This window comes from Phaseolus vulgaris, chromosome 4, assembly GCF_000499845.2.
Source record: "Phaseolus vulgaris cultivar G19833 chromosome 4, P. vulgaris v2.0, whole genome shotgun sequence".
NCBI classification, from domain to species: domain Eukaryota; kingdom Viridiplantae; phylum Streptophyta; class Magnoliopsida; order Fabales; family Fabaceae; genus Phaseolus; species Phaseolus vulgaris.
In genome coordinates, this window is record NC_023756.2 from 988,849 (window position 1) to 1,002,931 (window position 14,083).

Here is a 14,083-nt window from a genome sequence, read left to right on the forward strand (position 1 = left end):
ATGTCAATCACACCCAAGTAATGAATAGATGTCAGATGTCACAATTTGTCTATCCTCATCAGAGGATTTATTAAATTTTCCATTGTTCGTGTTCCCGCGTTCCTGAAGGCGTCCCTCTCTTTTAAGAGAATTCGCGGCATGTTAAATCCTTGTAAAAATATTGTAGATTTTAGGTATTATATTGCAAAAAATTTAAAAAGAAAGGCTTCTCACTAAAATTTTCCTAAAAGAGGTTAGGGTAGTTGTAAAAGAAAAATGTAATATATATTGGTTGATAAAAGTAGGATTTATTTTCTTTGTAAGTGATTTTTTTTTTCAAAAGCATGCATAAAATGAAACTTTTGAACTACACTAGAAACAAATTGAGAAACATTCATTAGAAAAAAAGAAGATTAAAAAGTGTACAAGGTTGTTAGAAAATATAAGAAAATTAAGAAAAAGATTAAATACATGTGTTTATTTATCCTAATTATTTTTTGTTTCTAAAATTGGTTTATATGTCATGATTTTTTGTCTATGCAGTTATGTGTTCGCATGGATTTCAAAATTTCTCATATTTTAGGAAAGGAAATAATTGTGATCTGCTTTTGCTCTGCATGATGAGTGAGAGCATTGATGGACAACAAATATAATTGAAACAGTAACATACAAATAAGAAAAGTGGGTTCTATTTTATTCCTTCAAAGACAAGTTTAGAATCAAATAGACCCACTAAGAGGTTCAACAAAACAGTTTGGTTCAGAAATCCACTTTCCAATCTACAATGTTCTAAGAATTAATGTTTAAAGTATTTGCATTTCAAAACTCCATTCTAAGAATTAAGGGTTGTATAGGAACTCCTCATCAGAACCCAATTTCATACTTATTTCCTCTGTATAATATCATGGTACACTGCTACACACCAACTTTGGAAGAGCTGTGGAAGAAATAAGGTAGAAAGAAACAAAAGCATAAGCACATTGTTCCATTTAAATCATTAACTTAAAAATCAAGAAAGAATGAGCGTTGGAGTAGCTACAGCTTGAATTGAGTATGGTGAGTGAGTGATGTAGTTGATGAATGATAAAGCACATGTCTCTGCCATTCATGTATATTCTAATTCCTACTTTCAGAACCTCTCTACCATCACACAGGGACACATTTGGTTGGAATTTAATTTCAACAGAAGAATTGAAATAATTTTGCACGAAAATAAGAGTAAAATAAAAGTAATTGATTCATGAAAAACGTAGTTGAGTTCAAGTATATCATGTGCTGCTCTTGTTTGAAAAATGGCAATTATAGGGTTACCGTTTGCAACTAAGAAAATGGTAATCGAAAAGGTACAAAGATATTGTGGAGAATTCGAACCTGTTGAAGTGCCAGACAAATTCAAATATAATCATCGCACATACAGATCTTGGATGTGAGCAATCTTTCCCCAGTCTTCGCCATCTGGATTTCGACAACGCTCCTTCAGCAATGGACAATTCAAGATTGTAAGAGAAGAGATGGATTTGGGGAGACCCTCCGCTGGTAAGCATTCAAGGCTGGGACAATTATGAAGTGAGAGAGAGGAGAGGTGGCAGAGACCCTTGTAGTGCATCTTTTTAAGATTTCGGCAATCATTGATTTTTAGAGAGGTGAGAGAGCGTGGCAGCAAAACTTCATCGGGAAAACACTCCAACTGTTGAATATACAAGGTTTGAAGAGATGTGTTGGGATCCAAGTTGTCTCTCAAGGAGGCGATAAGTTTTAAAGATGAAAGAGAGATATGTTTTATATTTAATGGCAAACCTCCATCTGGGAACAACTCAACTTCTGGACAATTAAGTATATAAAGCTCAGTAAGAGACGGAAACAGGAATGATTTAAATCGACGGCAATCATTAATATATAGAGACGTGAGATGATTATGAGCGTACTCCTGTGAAATTCTTTCTATGTGGTGGCAGTCTATCAGTTCAAGAGTACAGAGCTTTGGAAAGAAATGTAGTGGAAAGACTACATTCGTACCTTTCAGTTTCGGACATTTATACACATAAAGCTCTTCAAGACGTGGAAAAGAAGTAGTTTTACACTCCCATTCTTCCCATTCCTCCATATCGCAGAATGTCAGCTTCTCCAAGCGTGCAAACGAAGAGTTGCTCCCATAAAATTCAGCACCAATGCTCACTATTCCATCAAGCCCTCTAATCTCAAGGGTCTTCAGTGATGACAAAAGTCCAAGGGGAGGCAAACATAGGCAGTATTTACAGTCCGCCAACTTTAAGAACACCAGATTTGATAACGAATTATCGAATTCCCAACTTGGGAATTCTGTACCATTGTAGTTCCTGATTGACAAAGTCTCCAAGTGATTGGAAGGTTGTAGATTCTGAAGTACTTCCTTTTCTTTCTTTGGATCATCAGTGACGTGGTTCCACTCCCATTCTAATTGTAGCTCCACAAGGCGTTTATCTTTCAAATTTGCTTTTAATGCATCCAAAGGATTCCCAATATTCTGCACGTCATTGATTGATAGCCTTCCATGAAGATTGAGTCCTCCCAATCCGCCCAGATGCTTAGTACTTAGCTCACTATTTTTATCCACCAAAAACATACTTAGTACTTGAAGATTCTTCAATTCTCCAAAATGCATTGGCATCTTTCTCACTTTTGTACCTACAAATTCCAGGCAACGCAATTTGGTAAGCTTATGCAAATTTGAGGGAAACTCCTCCAACATTGAACAAGAGCTCAACTTCAGTATTAGTAACTTATAGAGCAAACATATCGAGTCAGGTAGCTTTTGTATCTCTGTAGACGAAAGATCTAACGATTGGAGATGTTTAAGATCACCTACAGAATCTGGGACCTCTCTAAGGTCTAAACAACCACGGAAAGATAACACGCGTATAAACTTAATTTCGGAAAACAAATTATGTATCGAAATCTTGAAATGCCATTTAGCTCTCCAAGAATTGATAGGAAGAAATGAACGAAGTCTTTTAGCATCAGTTAAACTCTCAAAACCATCAAAACTTTTGACGTCACAGAATTCAAATGAAAAATGACGGGTTGTTTTCGGCATACATTTTTCATTATCAAATTTCAACCTGAAACAGAAATCCGCACATACATATTTTGCCAAATCATTCAGAAGGTCATGCATGACGAAATGCCCTACGACGCTTGATTGGTTAAAAAAACACCTTGACAGTAGATCATTGAAGTACTCTTCACCAACTTCTTCTGGATGTCTAATCTGTTGTGGACTCAGTAGAAAATTTTGGGCCATCCACATAAAAATTAACTCCTCCTTCACAAACTCATAATCTTTGGGGAATAAGGCACAATAAGCAAAGCACCTTTTAAGATGAGAAGGAAGATGGCGATAGCTCAAAAATAACGCAGGAATAATTTCACTGTGTTCTTTTGGTAGCTCCCATATGTTACTTTCCAATATGTTCTTCCAATCTGAAATGGATGACTTTGTGCTCAAAAGACGTCCAATTGTTTTCAGAGCTAGAGGTAATCCCTTGCACTTCTCAACTATTCTTCTACCAACCTTCATTAACTCATCATTCAATTCAAGATCACCATCTTTTAATGCATTATTTTCAAAAACTTTCCAGCATTCACCCTCTCCTAATTGCTTTAGAAGATGCACTTTAGACCTCATGCTAGAAGCAACTTTCTCACTGCGAGTTGTGACAAGAATTTTACTTCCTGGAGCCCCATAGCTAAGAGGAGTTCCCACAGCTTCCCATTCAGCTGGTCTTTCGTTCCAAACATCATCCAAAACAAGAAGAAATTTCTTTCCTGACAATTTTTCTTTCAGTTTTTTGTGAACCATTTCTAGGTTAACACTATCATCTTTTTGATTTGTGATTGCCTCTAGAATTGTTCTTGTCACCGTCAAAACTTGAAAATGATCAGAAACACAGACCCATGCTTTCATATCAAATTTTGCATCTTCGATCTTTGGGTCACTGTACACATGCTGGGCGAGTGTGGTCTTACCCAACCCACCCATGCCCACAATGGAAAGTATTGATGGCTGGTTAGGATTGTCGATTTCAGATGTGAGCCAATTAATGATTATATCTTTGTCAGCATCTCTACCGTAAATAACACTTTCAACCACCAAAGAAGATGACTGCAATTTCTGTGAGACTCTACTGCCTGATCTATCATTATCATCCGAATAAGTACCCTTTTCCAAACCAAGAGCATCCTTTTGGTTTGCAAGATATTCTAGTCTCCGCAGGACTTCTTTCATCCCTGATTCAATTTTCTTGTTAAATGAACTGAAAGTAGAGTTGAAGAAATTTGATACCTTGTAAGTACAGGTTTGAGGTTGGGATTGAGCTTCGACTTGGCATCTGGTGAGCTTATGGTCTATTTCACCCAACAGATCCTCTGCATCAAAGACAGCCTCTTTGACAGCTAAAAGCCATGCTTTGACGTGTGGATCTGTGAGCTGCTTTAGTTCAGCATCATCAGCGAGAGCATTTATGGAATGCAGCATGATGTTCAAATTGGCGAGGAGCTTCTCATCAAGTTTTCTTCTACGAAAGAAGTGTAGAAATTGAGGAGAAGCGAGCCTGTCGAATGCAACCTGAAGAAAGGCCGAAAGAAGAGCACCACCAACAAGTTCAGCTGCCATGGTAGGAAGGAGTTGGAAATGAAGTGAAATGGATTGAATGCAGGAATGAATGGCAAAGTGATGAGAAGAGTAGTTAGAAAGGATGACTTGACTTTAAAAAGAACATGTTTTTGTTTAATGGGAACTCAACCAATATAAAATGTGAGCTGTTGGATATTGATTCAACGGTTGTGATGAATGAAAGTACGGCAGGAAGAGGAACGTACAATGCAATAATTGTTGACAACTGTAATCAATGAATGTATGTCTGATTATTAGGTGAAATATTAAATGATATCTGACTCGAAATAATATCTTTTATGTAACAATTATATTATATTCATGCAAATTTAGTTGATGTACTAATTCCCATCCTTTCCTTATTCACTTAATTTGGTTTATCTGTCTTTCTTTGTCTCTTTATTTATCATTTTTTTAATTTGGTTCAATAGTAATTTTTATCTCTTTATTTATACTTTTATTATTTATGAAAGGTCTCAAATTAGTTTTACTTTTATTTAAAATTAGTCAGAAAAGATATTTTAATATTGTTTCATTGAATAACTTTAGAGTGGGACTTAACATTGATTTGGTATTATTGTAGGTACGTATTAAATTTGGATGATATTATGATATATGTGATTTTAGAAGAATACAGTGAAGTTCACTGCAAGAAAAAGTGTTTTTAGAAACTAATTTTTTAGTTTCTAAAATGCTAAAATTAGTCACTAACTTCATTAGAGACTAATTTAGAAACTAATAGTTTTAAGTGGCTAAAATCATGGTCGTTAATTTTAAATACCAATTTAGATTCTAATTTAGAAACCAATTTAGTTACCATTAAATAAAAACCAATTTAGTGACCAAATATATAGAAACTAATTTAGTGATCAATTATATAGAAACCAAATTAACAACTAATTTCATTGAAACCAATTTAGTGACCAAAATATATAGAAACTCATTTAGTGACCAATATATAGATACCAAAAAATGGTCACTATATTAGTCTCTATATAATATAATTTATTACAAAAATATTATTTTATTTACCTACTTACTCTTTCATATTTTATATTTATTTGTAGATTTAAGTTCACTAATTTTAAAATAAATTTATAGAGTTCGTCAACTCAAAGTAATTAGTTCAGAATCTAAATATGGTTAGAAGTGAACAATTTTTTTAAATTTTACAATTTCTTTTTATGAATTATGAATGTGAACTAATATTGTCGTAAAAATTGGAAGATAATCACATAAATCCAAGTTAAATTATTTGTATAGGCAGTTCAAATCTTTGTACAGAACTTTTTAAGGCTTCTTCACAAATCTTTTCCTTGGGCACTCCAATCTCCTTGGCCAAATTCTCTACCCCAATTTGAGAATCTATCACTTTATCAAAGCGAATGTATCTACCAGAAGCATTGTTGTTCATTGCCTTGAACACACTTGCATGAGCTTCAGCAAATTTGGTCACATACACTGTTGTTGGCAGACCAAGAGACTACATTTCTTGACCACCTGCATTAGCAATTATAAAGTATTTAGATTATTATGCAAACCACAATGAACTTTTGAACATGTTATATTATTGTTATTCTACTCATGGTTTCTGAAACCATTTTCAATTTGATAAAATTCAGTTTTTTTTCTCCAGTTTAAAAATATAAGCACCAGGAGAAACTTAAAACACAGTTTTCTCTAGTATATTAATAGCAAATTGTGCAAGAAACAGGACCAATTATTTTGGTCAATAGTAGCACCTTTGAGGTAAGCAATTGTTGCTGTTGGATTCCTATGACAAAATTGAGGACCTGTGTTAAGAGCTGGGGAAATGGTAGTGAGCTTTAAACCCTTCTCATTAGTTATTCTCCAACAGCCTTCTCTACTCTCATCTTACCCAGTGCACACCAAAGCTGCCATACGTATTCAAAAGAGATAGCAAAGTCATGAATACTAGTTTATTACCTACATAAACATTTTAGATGGTAAAGAAAAAACTAAGAAAACAACATTAATAAGGTGCAATCATTGTGCAAAGTTTACATTCTTTTCTATGCAGAATGATTCACTGCTCCAAGAGCCATAACTGGGGTGAGGTCTGATTGTTCATTTTCTTGCCAGACACAAGCTAAATATAAAAATTAGAGATAATTTCATTAACCAAAATATATAAAAAAAAAAAATCTTTTGCAAAGTAAAAACAACACCAAATTGCAGATTTTCTAGAATAGAAAGACATTAATCTATCATACATCCAACTTCGATTTTGACGAATATCTATAATTTATCGTATAACACAATGCTTCATTCAACTATAAAAGAAAGTTTTATAAAAAAAATCTTATAATCTATCGTTGCTTAATTTATTTGAGAACAATAAAATATATCCTAGACTATGAACATAAAAAAAATCACAAAGGAAAATACAATGACTAAAATAAAAAATGTCTAACCTTTTTTTTCACCGGAAGAACAAGGGAAACTTGTAGTCACACAGGTGCTAGCCTTGGACTAAAAGAACTCAACCTATTTACTTACCTACCACACATATTAGCTACGTAGACATTCAACAAAACAGTTTCGTATATAAGACTTCTAAAAACCATTCTTTCCATTGACAATTTTTTAGCATGCAGATCTTGACATTCTTCCTCAGAAAAGTCATCATTTGAATTTCCCTATATCATATATACCATATATACCTTATCAACTAGCTTCTCTCAACCATATAAGTATTTGGTGTTCAAAACATGTGATAAAGAAAAGTGAGATAAAAACTTTGAGAGAGGTATATTCTAGAATCCCAAAAGAAATACATTGAAATAAAAGGGGAAAATAATAATTGGTGATAATAGGAGGAGAATGATAATGAAATGAAGATAAGTCCAATTATAAATTATGGGCGCAACAATCAAACAATATCTAATAAGAAGGGCCTATTTTCTGTGTTGGGTAGTGATATAGATGCCACTTTACAAAAGCAGTGTTCTTATTAACATAAAAAACCTTAGACATTGCATGTGTTGTTCTCAGAGTTAAACTTAAATGAGCTCTTGATATGTTTGTTGCCCTGTTCTTTAAAGAACCTTTCAATAATTCATGATCCCATTTTCATTCATACACACATACAAACAAACAAACATAGACTTCATTCGGCCTAACCAAGAAATTTGAAATAATAACGGTTTTCCCATTGAAGATGGAATTAAGAAGCTATGGCCATGCAATGGAGGAACAAGAGGGACATGAGGAGATGTAGAGAAAACAAGTATTGAATAGCACACACCAATTAAAATGATAAGTATAGTGCATGAAATTACTTTTGTGTTATAAGGGCTTCAAGGGGTGTATCACATAAAACAAGTGGGACATCTTAATTAAATTCTTCAAAAAAGAGTATGGTTGTGAAAGTAGTTTCAGCACTACATATTGAAGTTAGGACATAGCATCACCATACACTTCCCATTATTCCTTTGGTTCTCAAATTAAAGTTATCCTGTCATGAATCAAGTTGGCCAAACTTTTAGCATTTGACTTTTAGTCTTTAGGAGTATCTATGAGCACAGACGTACCAAATACAAATACCAACCAACTCAGTAGAGAGTTTACATATGTGTACAACTTGACTTAAATGTAATGAATGGTCAAGTACATAACACTCCCAACTAATGGGAAAAGAAAGATAGATTTAAAGTATCAATATGTGAGGTTGTTTTCGGGTTTTAAAGTATCAATATGTGATGTCTGGTAACAAGACAGATACCTCATTGTTGCACCACTAACCAATCCTTAATCCTTATCCTAAATTATATACTGATGAATTTTTTAATTTATAATAAATTTAGTTCTTCTTTCAGGTTTGTGATACAGATCTATGATACTTATATTTGCTTCACCCATCTCATACCGTTTTTAATCTATATGTAACTGTAAAGTGTTTAAATCTTTAAAGCATTTTATGAAAATCCAATACAATTACATGAAACATATAGGTATGTGTAATATAGGAAGGTTGTCCCTTGAAAATTCAAAATATGAGAATTGTTCTCTTTATGAATGATTTCAATATAAAAATGAGATTGATAGTATTATTCTTGTATGTAAATAGTAAAAATTAATTTAAATATGTAGGTTGTATTAACTGAACATATGAACTTATTTAAGCTCTCCAGGATATCTGCATTTGCAAGATCAAGCAATGAGGGCATTTTGCTTAAATTTTGGAATACTCTGGCCTATGAACATATTAGTTCTTTGTTTCTACTGTTTCATTACGATTTAATGGTGCTTAGATTGTTATACTACTCAATAGCAAAATCCAACATAAAAAAACAAAGAACAATTTTCAGACTAATTAACATCCAGGGGTTCCACACAACATATACAGGAGTACATCTCACTGCCAGTGTCCTAAACAGTGTCTGCATAATAAATTCAATGCTGCATATGTAGGGGTTTCACAGCTTGGTTGATTATCTATAATTCAATTTCTCTATAATTTAACATAATCCACCTAGTCCTTTTCCATTACACAGAAACAAATACACGAGTGTGGAAAAGGTAGCTTAAGTATGTGTTCATGAAAACAACTTTAAGTTATTATCAATTAGAGTTTGTTCTCTAAATTTGATCATTAAACTTAAAGGAATAAGCTAAAAGGAGTTTTTTGGAAAAAGGTTATCTAAGAAGCTTATTGAAATAATAGAGATTATACGAGTCATAAGCTCAAATACACTTCCAATAAGCTCTTCAAAAGACTTTCTTAGCTAGAATTAAAATCCTCAATTTCTTCATTTGTTATGAGTTCAGAGAATGTTAATCTTTTTAAAGGCAGGTAAAAGCATAGACCACATAGGTATAATCAAGTGAATATTTAGACGTGAATTCCTCCTACACCACTCATGCCAACATAATAATAACTTCCATGTTTTTCCAATGGCAGGATATCTCAAGAATGAAGAGTGATCACTATTTGTTTAATGTCTTATCTAAAAGTAAACCAAAAGCATAGCTGTAAAAGGAAAAGGAAAATAAAACTAGTTTATATTCAATACAAGTTCCTTAGAAACAGAATTCAGAAGAAGCCATTCTTAATGTACCCAATGTTCTCAGTGATTTCCTTTCATCTTGTCTCCAGTCAATACCCCTAGCTTCATTTTATCATGGACAGCCTTTTCAATATATCATGAACCTGTATTTTCATTCAAAAATAATCAAGAACATGAAAACTGAACTGGTGTGAATAACTGCATTCTATTAAGTTTGTTTTCTTTGTCAGAAACTTTATTAATTTAACGCACCAAGCATGGATCAAGAAGAAAGATGGATGAGTGTGGACAAGAAAAATCAATTTTGTGGAATACCAAGCTACAGGATGGTGATGGATGGAACCATACCTTCCAACTACAGAGTAATCTTTAGAGAACAAACGCCACATGCTAGAACTTCATGCACTTCACAATTTTTAGTGTCCACGTCCACTTTCTGAATATTCAAGTCACAACCATCGATCACTATTTCACAACTGAGTAAGTCCAAAAGCAGAAGGCATGTCACCAGAACCAAACTCACTTTATATCTATAAAAGAAAAGGCTGAATTTCAATGTTGAAATATTTGTTAATTATATGAGAAACACTACAATCATATTGCCAAAGTATCGTATAAAAGATGCTTTAAATTAGTAATTAAAATTAAGATATTTCTAATCCCAGGTATTTATATTATTTAGTTGAACTCATGCATTAAATGAACTAACTAGCAGTGTATGAATCAAATAATTTATAAAATATCTCAAGTTGTGTTTTATCTTACTGAGGGCTAAATGTGATTTTCTTTCTAATGGTAGGAATTGAACACAAGTAGCAGAAGGTTTTCAATAACTCACACTACTGAACCAATTGAATATAAAGTTGTTTTTCTAATGGGCAGTAGTGTTACATTTATTTGCTTCTCTTTTTTCAAGATATTGAATCTTAGTACTCTTGAATACAAACAGAAAACTATGAGATCAGTCTCAGCAGGAAAAAGTTGAAAATATGAATTTGAGTCTCAAGATCAGAATATTAAGGAAACTAAAATTGGACCATTACAAGGTTGTGTGAGATCAGAAATTTTCTCAGTTTAGGTTCATTATGCATAGCAGTTTGGTTGTCACCAAAGAACTTCATGAGGGTTTGGCAGCTTAACACTCATATTCTGAACAATATTCAAGCTATTTCTGTTACTATTTTTTCTGAAAACTCAGTCTTGATTGAACTCCATAAAACTTCTTTTAATGAAAATTAATGTCTTTTTTTGTGTAAAAGACATCTAATTGTTTTCAAAGCTAGAGGTAATCCCTTGCATATACAAGAATTGTAAATTGAAATTTCCATTTGCTATGATTTCAAACTCTTATGTGATAAAGAACCATTTTTATAATATAAGTGAGTAAAATTAATATGAACAGACTTACAAAAATGAAGCTCAAACATGATAATTTACATAGATGGAAAGAACTCAAATTATGATTCAAAATTGTCCTAAGACAAACTATGGTTCAAAATCTCATCATCTAGCTCCATAGCTTTCTGCAATCCATGGATCACATGCCTGCATGTTAACTTGTTAGGAACATACCCCACTTTCAGCAGCTTATCCTCAACCTCCATCAACTCTGTCACATTCCCAACATCACAAAACACTTTAACAACTGCATTGTAGCTTTCAGTATCATAAACTTGAAACTCCTTGGCAAAGAGTTTCAACAAGGACACAGCTTTATCAACCTTATTTTCCTCACAATACCCTTTTATTAATGCCCTGCTTATTTCTACATCAGGTAACATATCTAAACCAATAATTTCCTCCAACAAAACTTCAGCTTCCACAGTCCTCTTTACTCTACACAAACAGATTATAACAGCTTTATAGGCAGCAGCATTCACTTTGATGCTCTTATTTTCCATATCAGATTTCAAAATCAATGCTTCTTCCACATTATTGAATTCACATAGAGACTCAACCAGTTTATTGTATGTGTTCATTTTAGGTGTATAACCATCCTCAGATATCCTAAGCAGAAAACTTCTAGCAGCAAATGGCTTACCTTCCTTACACAGTGCAACTACAAGATAATCATATACTTCTTCAGGAATCTTAATTCTAAATCTCTTAAGCTCCTCAACAGTATTCAAGGCTGAAAGAAGTTTTCCATCCCTGGCATATCCATCAACTATAACCCGACAAGTGATGCTGTCAGGACAAATCCTATTTCCTATCATTTCATACAATATTGATCTACACATTTGCATTTCACCTTGTCTGCAATAGCCACACACTAGAGTATTATAAGACACAATATCTGGATCTATACCTCTGTGAACCATCTGATGAAAAAGCTGATGAGCCTCCTTGACCTTCCCTTCTTCGCAAAGACCATTCATCAAGGTTGTATATGTGATCGAATTAGGCATCACACCTCTGACATACATGATCTTGTATAGATAAAAAGCATCCTCCAATCTCCTCTTCTTACAATAACTGTTAACAAGTGTGTTATATGTAACCAAATCAGGTTCAAATCCTTCCTCCTCCATCTTCTCCAAGAACCCTGTCACCTTATCTGTATCTCCATCTTTACATAAAACATGGGTCATAATATTGAAAGTATAAGCATTCCTATGTACTCCAAGTCTTCCCATCTCTTCGTACACTTCCCAACATTGAGTAATGTAATTAAACCTAGACAACCCACTCAGCAAACAATTGCAAGCAATCACATTGGGGATAAGACCAGTCTCAATGTTCCTCCTAAAAGTTTCCAAACCCTTCTCAACCATTCCCACCTTCACATAAGCTTTGATGAGCATATCAAATATCACAGGGTTCCAATTACAGTCCTCAGTACAGCCCACAAGATTCTCATAAATGCCCTCATTTGAAGAAGCACAAACACCCTCAACCTCAACCATTTGTATCAATTCAGCCAATAACTCCATGGCCTGAGAGAACACTCTAGACCAAGCAAGTACATGAAGAATTACACAGTAGTTTTGCACAGTTGGCGTGATATTCAAATCATTTTTAACCCAATTGAAGAAAGTGAGGGCTGAAGAGTGATCAGACTGGCATCTGAGCAAGACCCTTGAAATTTCATGGGGACCCAACTGGGGGAGGATCCCTTTGATGTCATTACTTTGGAGAAGGGAAAGGTGGGAACTTTTGTGTTTGAGGATGGAGGAGATGAGGTTTACGACGTTGTTGGGATTCTGGGTGGGAGGCAGAAGATTGTAAAAGGGACTCAAAGTGCGTTTGGAGTGAGAATCATGAAGAGTGATGAGAGTAGAAGAAGAAAAAAGAAGGGTTTTATCGGTGAAAGTTGAGTTGGAGAATGATTGAAACAGTGTGGGAAGATAAATTGGAAGTCGACGAATCATGTTGAGAAAGAAAGAACAATGTTGGACCATTAACCTCCACAAGCGCCTCCATGGCTGCACATTTAAGAAGATGAGGAAGTTTGCTCAGAAGGCCATGGGAACTAATGATGTGAAGCTGAACAAGTTGCTCAGGAGTGTTCGAAGGAGAATTAGGGTAAGAAATGCTCGTAAGAGGAATGATGATGAAGATGCCAAGGAACCCTTGTCACTCTTGTTGAAACCTGCGACTGAAAATTTGTGTTCTGAGATACATGCCTTACCATGATGAAAGGCTTGTTTTTTAAGTTCTTCAATATAAAATTTTAGCACGTTAAAAATTAGCACCTGAATTGGACATTTTTTATTTATTTTAACTCCATCTTGAGTTCAATTACTATAATTTTTAATTTCTTATATTTTACTAATTTATTAAATGTTTACATATGTATTAATATAAAAAAAAAATCTTCAATACCTGTAAGATGACATTGTTTTCATATTGTTTCATTTTCTAAAGTTGTTTTTTACTCATTAATAAATCTTAAACTATTCTATCATCTACGTTTCTTTTCATAATCTATCACTATATTGTTACCAACTATTCTAAAAAAAAAGTTTAGTTGTAATGTTAACTTCAGACTCTTTTCTCTGGAAAGTTTGCTTTTTTTTTCCAACTAGTGAATTGGACATTTTATTATTTCTTTTTTTTTAGCATGAACATAAACTGTCTATAACAGTTCTCTGTCTATAACAGATCTTGGCAAGAAAAACCCAATCCAACACCACATGCTCCTTTTACAAGGGAAGTTCTGCCATACAAAAGAACCTCGAAGTTCACACAACCAGTGACATAAAATGCAAGAAAATTTTATCAACAAGTTCCTCTCAAGAGTGAACCAAATTGGAACTAAGTGTGTTGCAACCTCCAAAAAAAACTTTTGATTCATAAAAATCAAGGGGAAAAGGGTGAATCAATGAAAAGTTTTAGTAACACTTACATTTCATCTAAAATGTCGAGAAATTTATTAGAAATGCTAGTTTCTTTAATATTAAAACTTACTAAGGTCAAGGCA

At 33.7% G+C, this 14,083-nt stretch overlaps 2 protein-coding genes across 4 annotated transcripts in view; both read right to left on the reverse strand.

Moving 5' to 3' along the window:
• Positions 1 to 4,809, reverse strand: part of LOC137836709 (putative disease resistance RPP13-like protein 1) — a 32,942-nt gene extending 28,133 nt beyond the window's left edge. The window contains exons 1-2 of one of the 3 annotated variants that reach the window (XM_068645414.1): positions 1,351 to 4,809; positions 653 to 916 (exon numbers count right to left, since the gene is read on the reverse strand). In XM_068645414.1, coding sequence (XP_068501515.1) covers positions 1,382 to 4,630 — 3,249 coding nt within the window. In that variant the 5' untranslated portion in view covers positions 4,631 to 4,809 and the 3' untranslated portion in view covers positions 653 to 916; positions 1,351 to 1,381. Of the gene's footprint in view, positions 1 to 652; positions 917 to 1,350 lie in introns of those variants that run through there. The other 2 variants (XM_068645411.1, XM_068645413.1) reach the window with 2 other exon arrangements.
• Positions 4,810 to 9,466: 4,657 nt separating this feature from the next.
• Positions 9,467 to 13,420, reverse strand: LOC137836713 (pentatricopeptide repeat-containing protein At5g40400-like). Its single transcript, XM_068645418.1, has 3 exons — positions 11,069 to 13,420; positions 10,009 to 10,190; positions 9,467 to 9,803 (listed from the first exon to the last, which is right to left on the reverse strand). Exon 1 carries the CDS (start codon positions 13,059 to 13,061, stop codon positions 11,136 to 11,138), a length of 1,926 nt encoding a protein of 641 aa, XP_068501519.1. The 5' UTR covers positions 13,062 to 13,420; the 3' UTR covers positions 9,467 to 9,803; positions 10,009 to 10,190; positions 11,069 to 11,135.
• Between the last annotated feature and the right edge of the window lie 663 nt (positions 13,421 to 14,083).

What these genes read in the sequence shown, in the direction of transcription:
- LOC137836713 (XM_068645418.1), bottom strand. Translation starts at nt 13,061, where the DNA reads ATGGTCCAACATTGTTCTTTCTTTCTCAACATGATTCGTCGACTTCCA.